This window comes from Cryptomeria japonica, chromosome 7, assembly GCF_030272615.1.
Source record: "Cryptomeria japonica chromosome 7, Sugi_1.0, whole genome shotgun sequence".
NCBI classification, from domain to species: domain Eukaryota; kingdom Viridiplantae; phylum Streptophyta; class Pinopsida; order Cupressales; family Cupressaceae; genus Cryptomeria; species Cryptomeria japonica.
Window position 1 is genome coordinate 144,011,145 of NC_081411.1, and position 22,406 is coordinate 144,033,550.

General features: G+C 35.8%; 1 protein-coding gene across 1 annotated transcript; it reads right to left on the reverse strand.

Annotated features, from left to right (window-relative positions):
* Positions 1 to 527: 527 nt before the first annotated feature.
* Positions 528 to 19,226, reverse strand: LOC131060346 (uncharacterized). Its single transcript, XM_057993525.2, has 3 exons — positions 19,036 to 19,226; positions 3,780 to 7,614; positions 528 to 3,619 (listed from the first exon to the last, which is right to left on the reverse strand). Exons 2-3 carry the CDS (start codon positions 7,599 to 7,601, stop codon positions 824 to 826), a joined length of 6,618 nt encoding a protein of 2,205 aa, XP_057849508.2. The 5' UTR covers positions 7,602 to 7,614; positions 19,036 to 19,226; the 3' UTR covers positions 528 to 823.
* Positions 19,227 to 22,406: the final 3,180 nt, after the last annotated feature.

Consider the following 22,406-nt stretch of genomic DNA (forward strand, 5'->3'; position numbering starts at 1 on the left):
ATGTGTTTTCTTATGTGTGAAGAATGTCTAAAACTTCACAATTAAAAAAACAAATGTACTCTCTTATAAAAAGATTTTTCAAAGTCCTTTGAAATCTGTTTTTTTATATATATTAAGAATGTCTAAAACTTCACAATTGAAAAAAAAATTAATTAAAAATTAATGATATAAGAAAACTTCCAATAATAATTTGAAGGGCCAACAAATCATTTATGAATTTTGTGCCAGATAAATTATATATTTACTATAAGATATCGCTTAGATTGAAGGAATTATAAATACACAAACTGATACAGCAGATAATTCTTTAATTGATTCAAGGGATACAAGATTTGATCAACTGACCACAGACCATGAATGTATTACAATAACCTCATTATATAGAGGTCTTTGACACCTGTGAAAATTCTAGAAATTCCAGAAACTTTACAGTTCCATGCCGATTACAAATTCTGTACTAAAAATACTATTCTACCATGCAAATTCTAGTTTTATGTTCATGCAAAACAGCAGTTATCCACGCAAGCTGAGTTTAACTTATTCATGCATTTCTATGCAAATAAAAAAGAAACATTAAAATCCCTAATTTTCTCCACATGCAAACTGGGAGAAATTACAAATTATTCAACATGATAAGTGCAGCGATAAGGCAAGGACGCTCTTAACCAGTACATAGGTAGCAATTTATTTGTAAATAGTGGGGCTACCAGATCATCAGACTTCAAAACATAGAAGTAACAACAAAACTAAACAGATGATTACACAAGCACATGATATGGTTCCTAAAACAAATTTTAAAAGAGAAGAGAAGGCAGGTGATGCCTTACATCAACGCTGCAACTTGGGATTTGAGACTTTCGGCCAGATTCTCAAAGCTACGGGCCAACTGAATCTCATCTAATGTATTCGAAAAGGTTCCTCCTCCTTTCTTTGCCATTTCGATCATGGTGTTCGTTGTTGGATCCTTTCTAAACAAAATTGTATGAAATATCATTCTAGGATGTGCTTCTTTCATTTTGTCCACACAATGCACAGGATCGTCTCCAGTTTTGTTTTCCCCATCGCTCAAGAAGATGACAACTGGTATTTTCATCTTCAGAGACTGGTTTTGGGCTGCTTTCATTAATATTTTCTCTGCAATATCCAACCCCTTTGAGTAGACAGTATCTCCATCTGGGTGATATAAAAGAAGGCGATCAACAACAGCTTCTTTCATGTCCTCTATTTGTAGAGCTACATTGGCGCTAGTATCAAACATAACAACGGATACAGAATCACTAGAAATTGTTCTGTGGCGGACTTGTATAAATCTCAGAATAGACTCATATACGCATCCAAGCCTACAATTATGGCTATTAAATTTTGTCATAGTGGGTTTGATGTCTGACTTGCTCATCGAACCCGATTTGTCAATGATAAACAGTACATGAAGTGCATTCTTAGAATGATCACAGCCAAAATGATGGCCATCATCAGTTATATATCCTGCAGAACTTAAATTCTGTCCAGTACTCATGACAGGTGGGTGCCAGAGTTTCTCAGTGCAATATGATTTGTCAAAAGCGCCTACAGCTTCTGCCTTATGCTCCACAGATTTACAATAGTGATTGCATCGGTCAAAATCTTCCCTCTCTTCTTTGGTGCATGGATCAACAAACTGAACATATTTCCAGAATGTCTCATGAGTCATCTCATCTTTGGGAACATCCACATCAGGTCCATATTTCACAGTTTCGTGCCTCAAACCATCGTAGAGTTTGTCGGTGCATTTGGTGGAGCCCGGACAAGGAACCAAATGGATATGCCCTCGACCTTGTTTCTTGCAAAACATGTTACACATTTCTGCTTCCCCTAACTCTCCCCATTTATACTTGCGATTTTCAATGTCAATATCTTCACCCTCTGAAATGAACCTTACATTTTTCATATTGCCATGCACTGTATCGTGCAAGCCTGAGTGATCAATTGGGAGCTGACAGAAGTAACCACAAGTTTGGCATCTGGTGTCGCAATAGTGCACAGAATTTTCTTTTTTTGTGTGAACATGCGGACCTTTATGATTTCTTTCGTGGGGAGGAATGGGAACGCAACAAAGCTTGCGCAGGCCATTTTGCTCCGACACAATTTCATACTCAAAGGATCCCCTTTGGCCCTGAAAAACCCGGGTTTGTTTGACAAGCTCAGTGAATATTTCACATATTCCCGGTATCTCGCACTCATGGGTGCAGGCATGCTCATGTCCACACAAATGCTCTGCATTTTGATCCAAAGCATGGAAATGATCTTTAACTCCACATATCCTGCTACAGCCATCTATCATGCATTTGCTCTGGCAATATCTCTCATGGCACTGATGCTTTCCATGGTTCGATTCAATCGCCACAGCACAGAGATTACTGCAGGTTGGAAGAGAACATTTTGCATTGCACATGTGTTGAGGAGAATTGCATTTGTGCAGGCCAAGGTGCCCTGGCCCGAGAGAACATCGCTCATTACAATGTGAAGACATGTTACATAGGTAACAGCTCTCGCCACATGTATGATTTTTCTTATTGCAATTGTGACTTCCTTCATGCCCTGCTATATCCCCGCATGAGCTGAAGCTGTCTCCTTCTCGAGCACAATAACTACAACTTTCTGTACACACATGATTCCCCATGCAAGAATGGCGCTCAACGTGGCCTTTCTCCATTACACACCTCCAGAAGCAAACAGAACATTTGCATCCACAGACTGATAGGACTTGCTTTACTTTGCCAAGAGCTAAATTAGCCTCTAGCTGCAACCTTTGCACCTCTTCATTATGAAGGAAATCAGTGGTGTTTGAACTTATCCACTGTTGAACTCGGTAATGCCTTCGGTCTACCAGCGCCTTCAGGAAGCTCTCAAATAAAGAATGCCACTCCCGGCCGTTGCTACCATTCCTGGGTAAAAGCTTCTCCAGTTTAAACCTGAGTTGAGAAAAAACGTCTCTTATAGTAACTGGGGTTTCTGATTTTGTAGTTGTACACGGTGAGAGAATCAGTCCTGAATCATTAGTGTTCCATGAAGAATCCCCGACAACAACAGGAAAATCAGGAACTTCTTCCTGAGTATCGAAATCATCCAAAATTCTTTTTTCTTCATATGTATTTGTCACAGAAAGGCATCCCCTGTGGACCGCAGACATAAGATTTCTCCTCAGAACATCAACTGTCACAGCAACTCGCTTGCTGTCAATAGAAGTCCAGTCTTTGGCTGCAATTTCAGCTATAATAAGCCTTAGATCCCTCAAGAAATTAAATCCTTTGTCATAGCTAGAACCAACTTTTAATGCCACTGTGTCTGCTAGGTCTCTCAAGCCCTTTCTATAATAATCAGATCTATTATTATGAGCCATAGCAACAGTCACAAACTTTCTGTCGTACATTTTTGAAATGAAATCCTCTGGCCATTTACTCCATATTTGTGAAATCTTCCCATTGAATTCTTGGATTAGATGATCTTCATCGGGCGTGTCCACATCCTTGATGTCAATGTAGAATAGACCTTTAAATAACTTTTTGTCCTGCTTGACTAGATTGATCCCACTCTGGAGCCTGTTGAAAGCGGATTCTGTGTCCTTATCTAATTCAAAACCCTGTCAGACCAAACGAAGGTTTACAGTAGTAAAAACGAGTTATTCATGTTATATAAATTGAGTTCCCGTCTATCTCTCCCTTCGAATTATTGCGCCATATCTAGGGGACCAGGATTTAGAGAAAAAGAATTCAAAAGTTGGTTATAGAGAAATGACACACCTTTTTGTTGAAAATTGTGATGTTGCTGACAGCGGCACTGAGAACAGAGAGAAGCATGTCCTCTTGTTCACTTCTCTCAAAACTGCCAATCCCCTCGAAGTCTAAGAGCACATACAAGCAGCTGCTTCCCCCGCTACCATCTTCGTCTTCAGCCGTTGCAATGGTCATCCACGCACCTTTTGTGCACCTGCCACCTGCAACATCAAAAAGAGACCCTGACAGATGATTCAACAAATATGACTTTCCGGTACTCTGGCTTCCAATGGAAGATATGACCTTAATCTTGGCTTTCCAACTGCTAAGAACCGCATCATAGAACCCAAAGCGTATAGAGTTAGCAAGTGATACGCTGTCCGCGTAACTAACATCAGGGGGTATTTGAAGTCCATCCTTAAGAGCTACCATTCTATTGTTTTCTGCACGAGCTATTTGGATGGGAACAAGGCAAAGAAGCTTCCGAATCCACATTCCCATTTTCACCTGTGTCTGCTGCTCTGCTGCAGCTGAACATGTGCAATTCTCTACATCATTCACTTCATATCGAATCTTCATACCAGAAAAATCTTTTTTTTTTCCAACCTTAAGAGCATTTAGATACTTGAGACATGCCTCACTATCTGATCCGCTACTTTCCAGTAGCACTTTGAATGTTATACACTTCTTAGCATCCGGAAACAACTTAGGTGTTGTTCCAAACCTGTCAAAAATGTGATATATGTAACTCAAATAGGGGCACGACTCAGCAATTTCGCTTTCATTTTCAGGAGCTTTAATATGACCTTCTTGTTGCAACTGCACACCTTCCCCGGCTACAGAAGTTTTCAAAACATGGGAAAAGATTAAACCAGGAGCATCTTCAGGACTATATAGCAAAAGCTGACATTGTGATCCGAAGCTCGTAATTTTCAGCCCTAGTTGTTCCAAACCAGATATACTGCGTTCTCTTGCACCCAAATTTAAAGGGATTTTCTTCAAGTAGCTCATGGTATCACCCAGAAGATAAATTTCAAGTATATTTTCACGCTGATGTTCCAACTGCCTGAAGACGAGGAAGAAATAGCCGTCAACAGAAACGCATGCTCTAAAAGAGTGCTGCTGCGGATGAAGTTCAATATACTTTGGCTTGATCATAGGTTTCTGGTGGATTTCAACTAGCCTCGCTCTGTTGGTGTCATCAACCAATAGCAGCTCCATCTTCCCTGGAATCAAATGCATCCATTTAATGATCTTGCTCTCCTGATACGATTCCAGATTAACCTCAACTCCAGTCCAAGAGACCCTCCGAAATGACTCATCAAACTTATATATTACAATCTTTGATCTTTCTTTTTCATACATAGCCATCGATCTGGTACCTTCATCTACAGCCAACAAATCGAATCCCCTCCTGAATGTATAAATAGGAGGACCCCTTTTATTCATGTTGAAACCAATCTTGGGGCGACGGTACAGATACAAGGAGGAATCTATAAAATTGTAAATAAAAACCAATAGCTCTCCCGACTTGAGGATGACAACTCGAAATAATCTTTCAAGCTGAGGATCAATGGCTTCCAACTGTACTGGTTCCTCACTTGTTGGGACCATTGGACGACTGGAGTTGCTATTAAACTCAGATATGTCTTTTCTCATTGGAGTCAGTTCACATGCTTTATAAACAATGAGGGATTGATGTTCCTCAACAATTGAAATCTTCACCTTCACTTCCACCGGCGAAAATGAATACCACGAATTTTTAGTGGTAAATTCTTCAATATACCTGGTCACTGAGTTATCATTCTTTACTGTGGACATCTTCCTCTTCAACTCCTGTACAAACTTATCCTCGGCTTCTCTGACATTCTCCGCTTTGTGCAATATCACCTCCTTCTTGTTAAACACAAGAGCCAAAAATTCCTTTATGTTTTTCATGAACTTGTGTTCGTGTTCCTTAAAGACTTGATTGCACACGGTTCTGAAAATGTTGCGAGATGAGAGGGCCTCTAGATCAACTGTGGGCGGAGCAGGGTAGGCATTAATGAAGTCTTCAATTTCAGATTGGACACTTCGTGGCAGACTGCGCGTGCCTTGGGTTCTCAAATGGTCTTCCATAAATGCTAAAGCAATACGCTGGTGAGAGCTCAAGAAGAAGGCAGTGAAAACTAAATTTCTTTCCAGGCAGCTCAATTCAATAGGAATCATGTTCTCTACCCAACTACGAATTGCAGAAAGAGAGGCAGTCTTATTAACAAGAAGAACAATGCCTTCTGCTTGCAACTCCTCATTGTTACCAGAAGTAGATAGAACAAATTTAACTTTATCACCTGAGACTAGCAAGTCTTTACGTTCGCTCATAGGCTTCAGGAACTTCAGCTTTCCATTGATCTTTGTGGAGCAGGAGCACTGAGGGGAGCACCTGGCATCAACTTTTTGTCCATAAACGATAAAAGGCGTTTCCTGCTTTCCTTGACCCGGGCCTTCAACGGTAATCATATGCTCCTCGTCGCTCCAGCTTAATTTAATATCTGATCCGAGCAACAACACCCTCTGATCTCCATTGCAAACGTTATTCTCCCCAGCTAAAATCATCGAAAGTTCTCGATGCAGTTCCTCGAAAGGTCCAAATTTGCCGTCGATCTCCATGTCAGAGCATGAATTCAACTGGTTTGCTTTTTCTTTATCTTCTGTTGGGCCGAGTTGACCGGGCACGGAAAGGAGAACGTGACGGCAGATTTCGCGAAGAACCTGGAGAAAACATCTTTCCAATTCCTTTTGCTGTGCAAAGATCCTGGCTTCCTCTCTCATCTTCAAAGATTCCTTCAACTTTAAGTACTTTTCAAACTCTTGCGGCTGACAATATTCAATAAACTTTATGAATTGCTCACTACTCAGTCTAGAATAGTCAACATTGGATGCAGACGACCAGCTTTCAAGCATATTGGCAAACCCAGAAGCTTTCATAGACACCTCTTCTACTTTTGTAGAGTTCCTTGGAGCTCTCTTCTCTGCTGTCAGGAAACAACAGTGGTGATACCCTTCGCAGAACACTGCTGTTCCATTATAATTATTGACAAATTGAACATTTTCGCTCGGTTCTGATGAAGACTCCTTACTCTTCGCTCCTCCGTCAATTCTTAGACTATAACCAGGCATGAGCTCCACATCATCCACTGAGTTCTTCACTCTGATGACTTGAATCTGTTTGATGGGCTTAGGTCTTCGACTGGCGCCAATTGCAGAGGCGGCCATAGCTTCAAATGGATAGCTCCCTTCCATACAAACATATACTCTATCACAGAGCTCAACCAGGTATCTGATGAAATTGCAAGACACCTCTTTTCTAGAGGCCTGCTTAAAATGCTCACCTTCATGCCAGTAAAATACTAACACCTTACGTCCTCCTTCAGGAAGACTCACATATAATCCAGGCTCGAACCTTCTTCTTTCCATCTCTGCAAGAACGCGTTCATCCACCAGACTTTCCTTGCGGAAAATGCGTATGATCATGGTCTTGTCTCCATAGAATCCGGCAGCCGGTAAGCGTCGTTGATTCAGTAAATTAAAATCGATACGAACCCGCGGGGGCTCGCCTAGGTAGGCAAAGGCAGAGGAGGGCACGAGCTTATTACAGAGGCTCAGAACTTCATCTTGTGCGAGCTGAATCTTTTCAACAAAGTTGTAATCTTGCTTGTCGGGGACAACATGCATCACCCTAAACAGATTGGGAGAAAGAACTTTCACAACTTGGCTTGCATACACGCCTTCACATTTACACGACAAAAGGTCAGCAGACGCCCACGTCTTTCCCTCCTTGCTATACATTGGCAGAGGTGCAATGTCCATTTCTGCAATTCCACTGGTAGGGAATGAAGCGAGATCAAACAAAGGGTTATTTGTGACAAACAAAGTCAACTATCAAATTTTTTTTTTAGTACTTTTCGAAAGATATATTTTTATTTTATTTTATTTTTTAAGCAAAGAGGTATTTGTGTAATGAAAATAATTGTATTGCATAAGTAAATCGAGATTAATTGTTTATATATAAATTTAATTTTTCAAAATAATTATATGAAAGAAAATATTATTGATGTAAAACTAGAATACATGGTATTTACATGCCATAAACTCTAAATAAAAATAGTAAACTTGATGTAATGAAGACCTCTTTCTTCGACAAGAAAGTCTCAAAAAAAGCTGCTCAACTCTTATGTGAAAACCTCATAGCAGACCTTATCGCCAAAGAGTTAATAAACAACTAAACAATCTAATCAAAACAAAAATATAAAATAGAATCCATTATCATCATCTTTTGAACACATAAACGAAAGCAATGATGGATACAAAGTTAAGAAAGTTGGTAATTCTTTTGTATCAAAACCAAAAAATAATTTAGCTTCTATCCCACCAAACAAAATGGTTCCCATGAACTTTGTATATCTACTACCTAAAAAGAACAAAAAAATCTCATTATATAGCTTCTTATAGTTGGTTGAAACAAGTTGTTATTTCAAATGCATCCTGTTCTTTCCATGGTTTCAGGATTGTTGTCTTTCCTTTATGTTGAACCTTATAAATATTTTTTCTACCCCAATGGATCAAATTTTGATCGTATTGCCATGTCCTTCCTAACAACAAATGGCATATAAATGACATGCATCCATTGACACTACATCATAGAGAACTTCATCGTAATAAGGGCTAATTTGAATTCTACAAGACAAGATTCATCCATAAGTACACTATCATTCTTTTTGAACCAACAAAACTTTTAGGGGTTAGATTTTGGATCACAAGCAAGCTGTAATTTTTGTCAACCATTTCTATACTCATCAAATTATTAGTAGACTCGCCATCTATGATTACCTTAAATACCTTGTCCTTGTATTGGCACTTGGTTGAAAAGACACTTTTCCTCTTCCAATCAATTTCAATATTTTTCTTGTCCCCAAATACTAAGGTTCTTCTCAGCATTACGTTCTCTCCTAATTTAACCTCAACTTTTTTTAAACAAGATTTTTCTTCTTCTTGGGTTATAATCATTACTTTGGAGTACTGTAGGAAATCTATAGCCTTGTGGGTTTTATTCCAAATAAAATACTTCAAGAATTTTCCCTCCCCCAATGGCAATTGTCCACATCATCTACCTTTAAAGCTTCCTCTTCCTTAAAAACTTGGCTTCACACTTTCATCTAGATCTTCTTCTTTAGTATAGTTGGACCTAAACTCCCTCTTCCTCTATTTTAGTACTTTTACTCACAAATTTTTCCTTTTGAATCAGCCTCTCTTCTACCTTTAACTCATATTTATAATCTCAATCCATTATAGCTAGTTTCAACAATGTGAGCTTAAATGTTTAAGTTGAAACTTTAGTTCATTGCCATACCTAGCTACTACTTGTCTTTCAATTTCTTGTATATTTATTTGAATTTGAAGATTTAAGAACTATTCAATATAAGTCAATACTAATTCGTCTTTTCATTTCAAAATTTAAAATTCTTTAAATAATTTTTGTTGTGAACAAGAGGGAAAAATTGAGCTCTCACTTTTTTTAACATCTTAGGCCATAGCCCAATCTTGACTTTTCCTTGTTTTCTTATCAAAATATGCACATTCTCCTGCAACAAGACTGTATGAGACTTCAACTTGGATGCAAAATTTTTTATTGTTTTTTATCATTCTCGTCAATATCGTCCATATAAAAGTACTTCTCCAATTATTAAATCCAATATAGAATTGCATTTAGATTGATCTCATCTTCAAAATTAGAAATATAAATCTTTATCTTAGGATCTAAAGCATTAGCAACATTCATATGAAAGCCAACACTCCTCCTTCCCTTTTCTTCCCATTTCAAATGGATTGCACTCTAGGAAATTATTGACTATTGCAAGCTACCAAAGCTAATGCAGATTATACCTCTATCCTCTATAAGCAAGTCTCCAAACATGCTACTTAACTCTTGTGTACAAACCCCATAGCACACTCAATTATTAAATAATTAAAAAAAACTAAGCATACTAATCAAAACAAAAAATATAAAATAGAATCCAACACATAAAGGAAAGCTACTATGGAAACAAAGGTAGAAAAAGTTACTTATTTTAGATAAAACCAAAAAAAATTAGCTTTTGCATCACAAAATAACAAGAAAATCTCCTAAGAAGGATAAATAAAACAAAAAATAGGAATTAAATCCAAGTTGATAGTTGTCATCCTATAAAGGAACACATGAATAGCTGAAAAAGAAAAGAAGATAAATGACAGTTGCCATCAGTTTTGCTTTTCCATTATTATATTAGATTAGATTAAACTTTTTAATATCTAGTCCAAGCAAGGGGTTCTAATGAAGGACTATACTACTTATCAACCTATTGAAATTTACTCATAATAGTATGGACCATGTAGAAAGATAAAACATAATTAATTTATTAATTAAAAATAAATGTCCCTTGTATTCTAGATAATAAGATGAAAAATATCAATTACTAAATATCTACACTTAATCTCACACGATAAACCAATCATCACTTAAAATAAATTTCTAGTAGTTTATCATCTACTTGTCAACATATTCTTCTTTCATTTTTTATCTCTAATGTGAAATTTTTATGACTATCATCTAGCCACTCCAATTTTGTGATAAAACTTTGGTTCATAAAATTATTACCATACTCTTAATTGAAATCACTTTCCCTCTTTCAATGAGCAAAAAAAAAAAGTGTTTCCTTTTTTGTTACCCACACTTTATACATTAAGATTTCATGGATTTATTTTGTAGGGTTGCAAATCTAACCACACAACCATTCATTTCCCTTTGAATGAATAAATTTGAGATCTATCCAAGATTAAAAACCCAAAGAAATAACACTCAATTGCCATACCATAGAAGAAAGTACTCATAAAAGAAGAAAGAAAGACTACCAACAAATTAATGACCATAAATCCCAAGAAGAAAAATAAAGAAATCTTAAGAAGGAAAAGACACACTAACTTAAGAAAAATAAAGAACCTAGATAGCACAAAATCTAGAAGACATAATTAACCAGCAAATAAATAAATTGTTAATAATTTCACCAAGAATACTCAAAAACTAAATATTCCAAGGATTTATGTGAACCATACTCAATGCCAATTACAAACACAATTAGATGCCAACATTAATTGAAAGATCATGTAGATATCATATGAGCTAAAGTAAATTGCTTGATCACCCTTGAAGAGAATAAAACATCACAGTGGAAAGAGAAATGAATGGTTTCAAGAAAACAATCTCATGATCACCACCACATTAGCATTTAATTCAACCATGAATTTTTTGTTTGTTCACTAGCTATAACTACTTAAATTACCATGTTGTCATTTATGGTGCCAAAAATAGAAATTACGAGAAAGGAGAAACCTAACAACAACAATAATGTGACTAGAAACATAATATTTGAAGGTTGTGTATAAGAAATGATTATTTATATATAACTTTAAAAAATAAGAATAAGAAAAATGTATTTAAAAATTCATTTAATATTTTTTATTCAATATTAATTACATATATCTAATTAATTTAATAATAAATTATTTTTGTTTATTAATATTTATTTTTGAAATGCATGATATTAATCTAAATTCAAGCAATTTAATGCAGCAATATTTAATTTTCTAAAGCCTTTTCAACAAATCCATTTTTTTTTTGTGCATAAATTGTAATCATGGCAACATGCCTAAAATTTGATGACCACCCCTGCCTATCATATAACTTTTTTTAATGAAGATCTTATCATTGTAATTCCTTTCATTTGTGATTTTAAAAAAAATGTTAATTGTCAAAAAATATTTAATTTAGATAGAGTATTCAAAATATTATTTTCTCCCACAAAAAACTTAACAAATAGTGATAAGTTTAAATTTTTTAATTGTGGTTGCCTAGAATTTAGTAATGTGAGCTAGTGACCTACAACAACAAATTACAATTGTTAACATAAATTTTATTGATAAATAAAAAGTATTAGAACATAATTATACGAACTACAAAATAGATACCTTAAGTTTCAAGAGAAGATTGAAGCTCTAGTAAAAAGCAAATCATGTTTCTTGAAAAGAAATGAACATCTTTGTCCTCTCATTATTCATATCATATATGATATCTTATATAATAAAAAAACTATAAAAATTTAAAAGATGATGATAAATAAAAAAATATGTGCAAAAATCTTAAGTTTACTACGAAAGTTTCCAAATTCATATCCAAAAATCTTGTTTATAATTAAAATAGAAACTATTTTAAAAATTCATATTAAAATATCATTTGAATTATGACAAGTTTTTAAATTTATATTTAAGACAATCTTATAAAATATATTCAAAAAAATAAATTGACTAATTTTCTAAATTCATATAACAAAATAGATACCAAAAATTCATATTAAAATTTATTATTAAATTAGAAACTATATCCTACCATTTCAAAATATTCTAAATAAATTTGCATTTTTTATAATAAATATTCTAAAATAATATATATAAATATTATAATACTATATAATATATATTATATACTTTGAGTTTTTTATGGTTTATTAATAATTTGAAGTGTAATATATACATTTAAAAAAATAATATGTCAATAAATATAGTTCAATAATTTTTTGACTACGATATACAATGTCAAAGTGAAAAAATGACCATATGGACTGTTGAATTCTAAGCCTATATGGTAGTCCTCCTTACAACACCTAGGCCTCCACAATTTGGAGCAATTATAGTATCACAAACCTACAAAGGAATAGGATTGGCAACAAGGAAGTTGTAATGTCAAAAAATCCAAATGTGAATGGTTTCATGATATTAATCACTATATCCTAACTTTGCATGCATTGGAAACTGAGCATTGCCACTTCACATTGCATGGGAATATGAAGTAGGTAGGAAAAAGCCTAAAAACTAGCACTTGCACCAAAATAAGGTGCAATGGTTGCATTGATAGCAAGATATAACTTTGGTAATATATTACAGGGCGGAAAGAAAATGCAAAATATGGAGGAGAGTTTCCAAAATAACCAAGTGTCCTAATTCCTATGTATATCCAGCTGTGAATGTCTCCAATCTAGTATAGTGGCCAAGAACACACATTCATTGTGGGAGGTAAGGTTTAGCTCTACTTGAATGAGGGAAGACTCCAAGGATAAATTAGGAAACTAAAACCTCTAAGATATGGATTATTTATCATCATAATGTAGGTTGTGGGTATGTGCAGGATAATGAGGGTCCAAAAAGTGGCAATGGGGATAAAAGGCATTTTAAACTTTGCCAAACATGCCAAATTCTGCTTTGACTTTATGTATGGGTCGGTCAAAATTTGAATTTGGTTTGGTAATACCTAACCAAATTGGATATCCTTTAATAAGGGGTATCTGATATTATAAAATATCTATTTTATAACATCATCATTGTGATGTCATTTTTTTCCAAAATGGATCATATATGTTTAATCGGATATCCATGTTGGAAATGAAAAATGGATATCAATTTTGCTGAACATAAAAAATAGAGTTTAGTAAAATGAGCATAACTTTTGTGTTTCTTATCGAACTTTTGATCTTTTATAGGCATTGAAAAGGTAATTCAGAGGCCTATCCAATGGATAAGGTAATTTAATTATATGATACATGAAAAATTAATTATAATCATTTAAAGTTAATCCTTCAATTTTAAAACTTTAAACACTTAAACATTTTGCATACAAAGTCTTTCTTTTTTCCTATCACTTCATTTATCTATCACTTATTTATCTATACTTATATAAATATATTTATCTATCTCTTCCTTCTCTACTTATCTCACAAATATCCTTTTTCTATCTCTTCCTTCTCTACTTATCTCACTCCTTTTCCCATCCCATCTAAAAATTTCCCAAGTTACATTTATCTCTACATATATCTCCCTCTTTCTATTCCTATCTCTCCCTCTAACACTCTATCCCAGTCACTCCTTATTTCTATATCTCTCTAATCATCTCTCTTATCTCTATCTATCTCCCCCCTCTACCTTATCCTTCCTATACCTATTTATTACTTGTCTCTATTACCTCCTTTCTCTCTCTATCTCGTCCTCTCTATCTCTATATCCCTATATATATATATATATATATCTTAATGTATAGTTGTATCTCATTACCTCTAAATATCACTTATTCAAACTATCTCTACCTCCATTTATTCTACTCTATCTATCAATTGAACTATCCATATCTATCTATACCTCCATCATCAAATCTCTATCACTTTCCACATCAACCTCTCTTTCTATATGTCCCTAGAATATTTATACATCTTCCTCTATAAATCATTAATCTACCTCTCCCTATCTTCCTCTATCGCCCTTTCTATGTATCTCTCCCTTTCCATACCTTTATCTCTTTATTTAATCCATCTCTATTGATCTTTGGCTCTCTCTCTCTCTATCCTTCTCTATAACCCCTATATATATCCCTCTTTTTCTCTCCCTCTCTATCTATCCATATCTATAATCCCTATTTTTCTCTTTAACACTCTCTCACACAATATGCATATCTCTATCTATCCATATTATTCTTCCTTTATATCTCTCTATATCTTCCTTTTTGTACTCACTCTATTTACCCCTCTCTATCAATTTTCCTCTCTCTCTCTCTCTCTCTCTCTCTCTCTCTCTCTATATATATATATATATATATATATATATATATATATATATATATATATATATATTTCTTTGTCTTTACCTCTCTCTTTCTCTATATCTACTCATCTTCCTCTCCCTTTATATTAATTTTTAAAAAGAGGGGGTAGGGGGAAGAGGGAAGTACAAACAAAGGGAGAGTCAAAGAGAGGTTAGCAAAAGAGAGAGTGATTGGGTGGAAGAGAGAGAGAGAGAGAGAGAGAGAGAGAGAGTTGGGTACAATTTGGGGGTAGGAGGAGAGGGGAGAGGGGCAAGTATCAAAAAAAGGAGAGGACAGATGGAGAGAGACATGAAGAGAGAAATTCTAATTAGGGGGAGGGGGAGAGGGGAGATAGGTTTAAGAGAGAGGGTAATTATGGGGAGAGAGTGAAAGAGAGAGAGAGGGAGATAGACAGAGTAATTAGAGGGAGGGGTAGAGCGAAGTGACAAAAGTATCAATAAAGGGAGAGGGGGAGAGATGTTAGGGAGAGAAAGAGTAATTGGTTGGAGGAGAGAATGAGAGATTTAAGAAAATTAGGGGGTAGGAGGAGATGGGGAGAGGGGCAAGTATCAACAAAGGGAGAGGATAAATGGAGATATAAGTGAAGAGAGAGATAGAGAGAGGGTAATTATGGGAAGGGAAAGAGGGGGTAGATGAGGAGAGGGAAGTATTGAGAAAAAGAGAGGTGGGGGGTAATTAAAGGGGAGGGGGGGAGAGGGAGAATGAGGGAGGAAAGTATCAACAAAGGGCTTGAGGGGGAGAGAGTTATGAGAGAGAGAATAATTGGGTGTAAGAGAGAATGAGAGAGAGTTGGGGTATATTTAAAGGGGGAGATAGACCTGTGAGAGAGAGATACAATGATTGGGGAAGAGATAATTAGAGAGAGTTTCCCGATTAATTAGGGGGTACAAGGGGTTGGAGGGGAAAGTATCAACAAAGGGAGAGAGGGGGAGATGGAGAGAGAGGTTCAAGAAGAGAGGTCTAGAGAGAAGGTAATTAGGAGGAGGGGGATGGGGGAGGGGGAGGGGGAGGTGAGAGGAAAGTATCAGCAAAGGGAGAGAGAGACAGAGATAGAGAGAGTGGGAAAAATCAACAAAGGAAGAGAGGGGAGAGATGGGGAGAGAGACCCCTAATTACCCTCTCTCTCTATCTCTTTGTTGATACTTTCATCTCACCCTTCCCCCTCCCCCTAATTACCCTATATATCTCTCTTCACCTCTCTCCACATCTCTCTCTCTCCTTTTGTTGATACTTACCCCTCTCCCTCTCTTCTTATCCACTAATTACACCCAACTCTCTCTTATTATTTCTTGCCCTTAATTACACTCTCCCACCTATCTCCTCCTATGCCTTTATAGATATTCCCTCTCCACCCTCTCCCCTAGCCGCTAATTACTCTCTATCTCTCTCTTAACCTCTTTCCCCATCTCTTTTCTCTCTTTGTTGATACTTTCCCCTCTCCTCTCCTCCTACCCCCTAATTATTCCCAACTCTCCCTCTCATTCTTTCTTCACCCTAATATCTCTCTCTCTCTCTCTCTCTCTCTCTCTCTCTCTCTCTCTCTCTCTCCCTCTTTTCCCCCAATTACCCTCTCCTTCTCACCTCTCTCCCCTTCTTCTTTTGTTGATACTTCCCTCTATCCCTCTCTTCCTCCCATCTAAATTTTATTGCTAGAGATGGTAAGGAGATGTAGATAGACTAGTCTATATCTGATGGGAGAGAGAGATAGAGGAGGAAGTGATGCAGAGGTAGTCATATAAGTGTAGAGCTTGAGAGAGACAAGGAATGAGGGATTGAATGAGCATTAGGTAGATAGGTCTAGAGAGATATGTATAAATATGGACAAAGAGAGGAAGAGAGTAACAGTTAGGTGAAGTGATAGGTTTAGATCTTAGGAGAGAGAGGTATAGAAAGAAACAAAGAGACATACCATGGTTTACCAAAATTTATTAAACTCTGTAAAGTTCCAAAATTTTTTTTTATTAATTAGTTATTTTGTGTGTCAAGTATTTTGAGATGATTGTCACAAAAAAAAAAATGAAAGAGGGAATTCATATGAAAAAGTTGTGAGCTTTTGATGTTTTAAAAATGAAGGATGTATTTAAATTAATTATAATTATTTTTTAATACAAAATACATAAACACTACCTGTTCCATATCATAGAGCTCTGAATCACCTTTCCAACACCTATAAAAAATCAAATTTTAATATGAAACGTTAAAGTTATGCCCATTTTACTAAAATGTGTTTTTTTAATTTTTTCAAAATGAATATTCATTTTAAATGGATATCCAATTTGGCTTCTAAAATGGATATCCATTTTGAATAGATATCCGATTTGGAAAATATGACATCATAGCAATGACATCAAGAAACAAATATCCATTAATAATGGATATCTGATTTTTCTGACATAAAACTTTTCCTCCATTTTTCGCTTGGGATTGCATTGGTATTTGACTAGGACATGCCAAGCTTCGAAAGTAAACACAAAAACAATGTTTCTAAGTTTTCCTTGCTTTTCCAAACTTCATCCTGCTAGTTGACGACTTTTGTTTTAGCTGAAATTGATGAAATGAAAAGGGATTTTTAAGAAAATTCTTAACTTTCCAACAATATAAGGTTTTCCTTATTTTGACTTTAATAAATAATTATTATTCATTTTTTAATTAAATTCGGACTAAAGTCCTGATTGATAGGCTGATTGAAAAAAAACTATAACTTTCAAATAGTATCACATTTTTTGAATCCTAAACATGCATCACATTCTATGCTTCACCGACTATAAGATAAAAAAAATATTGAATTTCATTAAGTTTTGACCAAGTTAAGGTGGTCAGACATACGAGTTTTTATATTTTTGAAAATTTAAGTAAAAAATGCATAATTAATTATTTACTTAAACAAATTGCAAAAAATAATGTGTCACATCCAGACATGAGTCTACTACTTATATTTAATATCTTATAAAAAAAATTTATTATTTGATTATGGTTAGGGTGGTCAAACATACACCTAATTCTTATCTTGCTTTGAAATTTTAAATTTTCGTCAAATAACTTCTTCTTTTTTTCCATAAAACAAATAGTATCTTAGAAAGTACATTCAGTTTTCTACCGATTCCATTCTTAGATATTTCTAAAATAATGTTCATAACTTATTCAAAATTTTACATTTATTTGTCTAACTCTATTTTTTTTAAATTTCATTGCCACTTAAAGACTTGTTTTGGCCCACCATGATCTTGCACCTACCCTTAGAAGGAATTTTGTTAGGCTTGAATGACCTTAATTCCTGAGGACGCACAGTAGTCAATTGTAAGAACTTGCACTTATGTTAGCCATCCATGTAGGATGATACCCGATATCTACCCTATGTTGGAGAGTTAGCCTCTGATGGTTAAGGAGATTTATAGGATCTGATGTTGTGGAAGAAAGTTAGACAGCCGAGAAGGGAACCAAAGGAGGCTACAAATTGGTTACAAGAAAAAGACATCTGGACAAGTGAAATGGTACTTCAAGGAGGGAGTGCAAATTCCTTCCATGTTTCCAAAAACCACTAAGCTTTCAGCAGAACCAAAGACTCTTGAAAAGGGGAGGTGTCGATCATAAGAAAACAGTTCACTTCATCAATCAAGTAATATGGAATAGTGAAGGAAACATTTTTTTTGGTTAAAAAATTGCCAGTCAAAACATGACTGCAGTTTTGTATCTGCCATAGCAGGTTTGTCATTATCATGGTGTTTTCATTAGTGTTGCAGTAGTTTTGCCCTAACAACAGTGGCAGTTTGTCGCATTTCAAACTCACAGGTAATGTAATGGTAGAAACTGTTCCATTTTCCATAACATTTATGTGTCCTTCAATGCATGGAAAGATGCTACCAATGTCAGAGATTCAAAAATTGGCAAACCAAACAATCATTCGGACACCCTACACCCTTTTTGGTAACCTACTGATAATATATTCGCATATTGAGACCAAGAACTACCAGTCGGCATCAGATACCAGCGAGTCTATTTTCCCGTCAATTGATGAAGAAATTAAGGGCAAAGATGACGACTTGATAGTTTCAGCCCAAGTGGTAGCTTTGATGAAGGGGATTTTTCAGAAGGGGGAAATGGGTTAATGGGTACACAAGCAAAGTTACAGCGATGACGTGACTGACGTGCAACAGCAAATGAGAATTGCTCTGTGGATTCGCCCCCAATTCAGGCGCTAAAAAGTCAGCGTGAGAACTCTTAATTACACTAAGCTATTAAAATTATAGTTATAGTTGAAGTTGTCCAAGTAATTGAAAAAGTTATGGCTAACAACAAAATCCTTTGGTATATAAGTCACATAGGAAAATACTAATTGAATTCATGAAAAAAGTTGACAAAGCCAGAAGAAAATGCGGCAGATTATGAACTTGGGCGAGCAAAACCAGAATTTTGCAATACCCTAAATAGTATAAAGGAATATACTTGTTAATTGCAATTAAATACAGTTAATAAGTATGATTGTAGACATTACTGTGAAATATTTACTGTAAACAATAAATCAAATTGAGGAATTACAAGTAACAAAAGCCTCTAAACTCTACTTACCAGCGAACGCTATGGGCCAAGTATTCTTCTTCCCAGCGAGCAAAACTCTAGGGATGGACGAAATATCGGTGGAGGTTGATAGCTGAATGCTTAAAAAACACAATATTACAATATAGCAATTATTTTTTTCTGTTACTCGAAATTGCTCGAAGCGCATGAGTAGAGCATACTTAGAGACTCAAAAGACTAGAATGACCACTAATTGTTATGCTAGGAGCTAGACAGATTTCAAACTCGAGTAACGAATTATTTATAATTGGTATAATGAGACTTTTGATATAAGAGTGGAATAAAGCGAAGGCTTGAAAGACATTGAGACGTCATTCACCATGAAAAGAAGAGAGAATATGACACGGGTTACAAGAGAATATAACACGGGGGTTACAAAATCTATCAACAACATCACATTGTGGGCCTTCAATTTTGAGCACTAACGCAAAAGCCTTCACCGTTGTAAATAGCAATTATGTCCTCTGTAGTCCATACTTGGAGCTATTTGTAGTAAAATGATTTATTTGTAATCGAAAAGTTATGCAACCAACATATCTCTCACCAAAGATAGGATAATTGGGGCGATCGAGATTATACCATACTTCAGGGCATCTCTATGGATATGGAAGACGAGATATATAAAGATGATTGACAAAAGGATATGATGACTATTTAATGTTCATCGGTTAGGCTCAAGTGTGATAAAGCGTAATGTGTATGTGCAATGCCTTTTTTGTTGCAAGTATATGTATGAGGAGCTCCAAAGTTTATTATGGATGGTTTGTTTATTATGGAATGAGTGTTTGAATGAAGTGAGGCATGAAAATGAATGTCAAATGCATGAAGCTAATTTAAGGTTGAAGATTGATTCGCTGAATACTAAGGATGTACAAGGTCTTATCTTTGACACAATTTAGGTGTAGCTTCCATATCTAACAAAGTGGAAAAAATGCAAGACATGATAGGTTTATTATAACTAGGTGGATGTGCATTAAGTTATTATGATATGAGAATATAGGAGTGATGGTTATGAGGAAGATAATGTAATAAGAGATGGTGGAAAATAGACTACTACACATGGCACTTGTAACTAGGCTTTCACTATGGTATTTGTCCAATTAGCCACAGAAATGTTTTTCAAAATTAGATAGATTATTTGTATTTACTATTTCTTTATAGTTTGTTTTTATTCTCTTTAATATTTTCATTGATTGTTTTTTTTTTTGTGTTTTAGCAATCAGAATATGATGATGCTAAGATTGATTAAACATGTTTTGGACATTGTTGATGATCCTAGACCAACTGAAGTGATTTAGCTAAGGCAGAAACCCTAACATGTGCATTATCAATACCATCACATATTTCACATCAAGGAGTTTGGAAAACCCTTGTATTTAACTATTTTGAGTGTATTCCCTAAAAAGTCTATCTAGATGATATATCACCAATGTGATTGAATTAAAAAACATAAATATGTGGAGCTTTTGGATTGGGGTAAGTTGTGTAAGATCAGTACCATCCATCCTTGAAATCTATCCTTTTGTGAAAGTAAACATTGTGACCATGATCAAATAGACTTATACAAGTGACAAGAGACACTAAACTTGAGGACTATAGTGCATGTTGGTGTCGAGTCTTGGTTTTCTTTTGATTTTATCTTTTGGTGACATGTCTTTTAGCTTTTCCAGGATGTCTCTGAGTAGAGATTCTATCTCTAGGATGTCTTTGACTAGAAAGGCGAGGATGGGGTATCGTCGCCTATTTTTTCTTTGTTGTCTATGGATTGTCTCTTAGTAATGCTATGACTTGTCCAAGGATATGAGGACATTGTGAGTCTAGTGTGAACTGGGGCATTCCTTATTTGTAACTGTCTTATCTACATGCAAACGGGTACAATGACTTTCTAGGTCGAACATATATCTAGATTGTCATAATCTATTTGCCATAATAAAGCTCACTGATGATAATGCATAAGAAGCTCTTTCACTTCCATATTCTCTATCTTTCATTCCCCTTTCTTGATTGACTTCCATCGTCCTCCTTGAGTCCGTGTAGCCCGTTATCACATGACTAGGTATAATGACACACCAAAAACATTTGCATTTCGTGTAGTTTGCACCTGCATCACCACTTATTAGCATTTCATACATACATATAGATATCACAATTACATCACATCCTACACACAACACATGTTAGCTCATTTTACATTCTCATCATGTAAATAGTTATTTGCATTATCATATTCATCTGCACTTCATACTTTCACATTTGCAAATGCATAACATTTAAAAACATACAAGAACAAAAATATTGCATTGCATCATGTGCATATTTGCATCCATATCATAAGCATCGCATAGAAACATACATCACATAGATACACATGCATATAGTTGCCACAAGGATGAATCATCTCATATATATAATCATAAGTATCATGATACAATGATGTCAAAATCATATGGCTACAATCACCCAAAGGTGTCTACATCATCATACAAGATGGTACAAAAACTGATACATAGGGAGCCCTCTAAGGCTATGATGAACTCCCTCCCTCAAAGCCGTCTGGCCTCGACAGAGTATGAGCCCGGGAAGAACCCACCCCAAGATCATCTCTCCTGTCCCCTTTGTCTGGTGGTGGTCTCTCCAGTAGCCTATCTCCTCCTCGGCTCCAAGAACATAGGCGTATCTAGCCCCTGGGTCCTTTGCTGCCTGCCTCCCTGCCCTCAATGCTATCTCAGCCATTGTATAACACTAAATAGTTCGATCCCTGTCCTACTCAGTATCCCTCAGCTGTCTCTTGAGTCTAGTTTTATCCCTCTCTAAAGTCCTCCCCCATCCCATAGCCAATCCTCGTGTCGCCCTATCTGGACAGTGGAACCCACTAATCACTCCTGCCAGTACTGTTGGTAGTACTAATCTTGTCCGTGTCATGGTATCCCAAGCCACATGTCCAGCCCTCATCTCCAATCCCAAATCCTAGAACACTCATCTCAGTGCATCCCTGTCTCCGTCTTGATTGTAGGGTACTAACTCCCCATCGATTGGTATCCTCAGAATCCTATAAACATCCTCTATGGTGACTGTCATCTCACCCATCGACAAATGAAAACTACAAGTCTCTGAGTATAATCTCTCAGCCAGTGCAATTAGCAACCCCATGTTCACTCGAAACTCAGGCACATATAGAATATGTCACAAGCCCATAGCCTTAACCACTGCTCTCTCCTCAACTATCATCTTTGCTCACAAACTCTGAGTCAACGGGAATCTCTCTCGTGACTTCAGCATAAGTAGGTCCTCCTGCAGTCAAGCAAATCAACTGTGTCAATCCTAGTGGTACTCCCTGTTCATCACAAACTACTACTTTCTAT

What these genes read in the sequence shown, in the direction of transcription:
- LOC131060346 (XM_057993525.2), bottom strand. Translation starts at nt 7,601, where the DNA reads ATGGACATTGCACCTCTGCCAATGTATAGCAAGGAGGGAAAGACGTGG. An exon ending in TCACAATTTTCAACAAAAAG is followed by an intron (nt 3,620 to 3,779) that starts GTGTGTCATTTC and finishes TTGGTCTGACAG; the next exon opens with GGTTTTGAATTAGATAAGGA.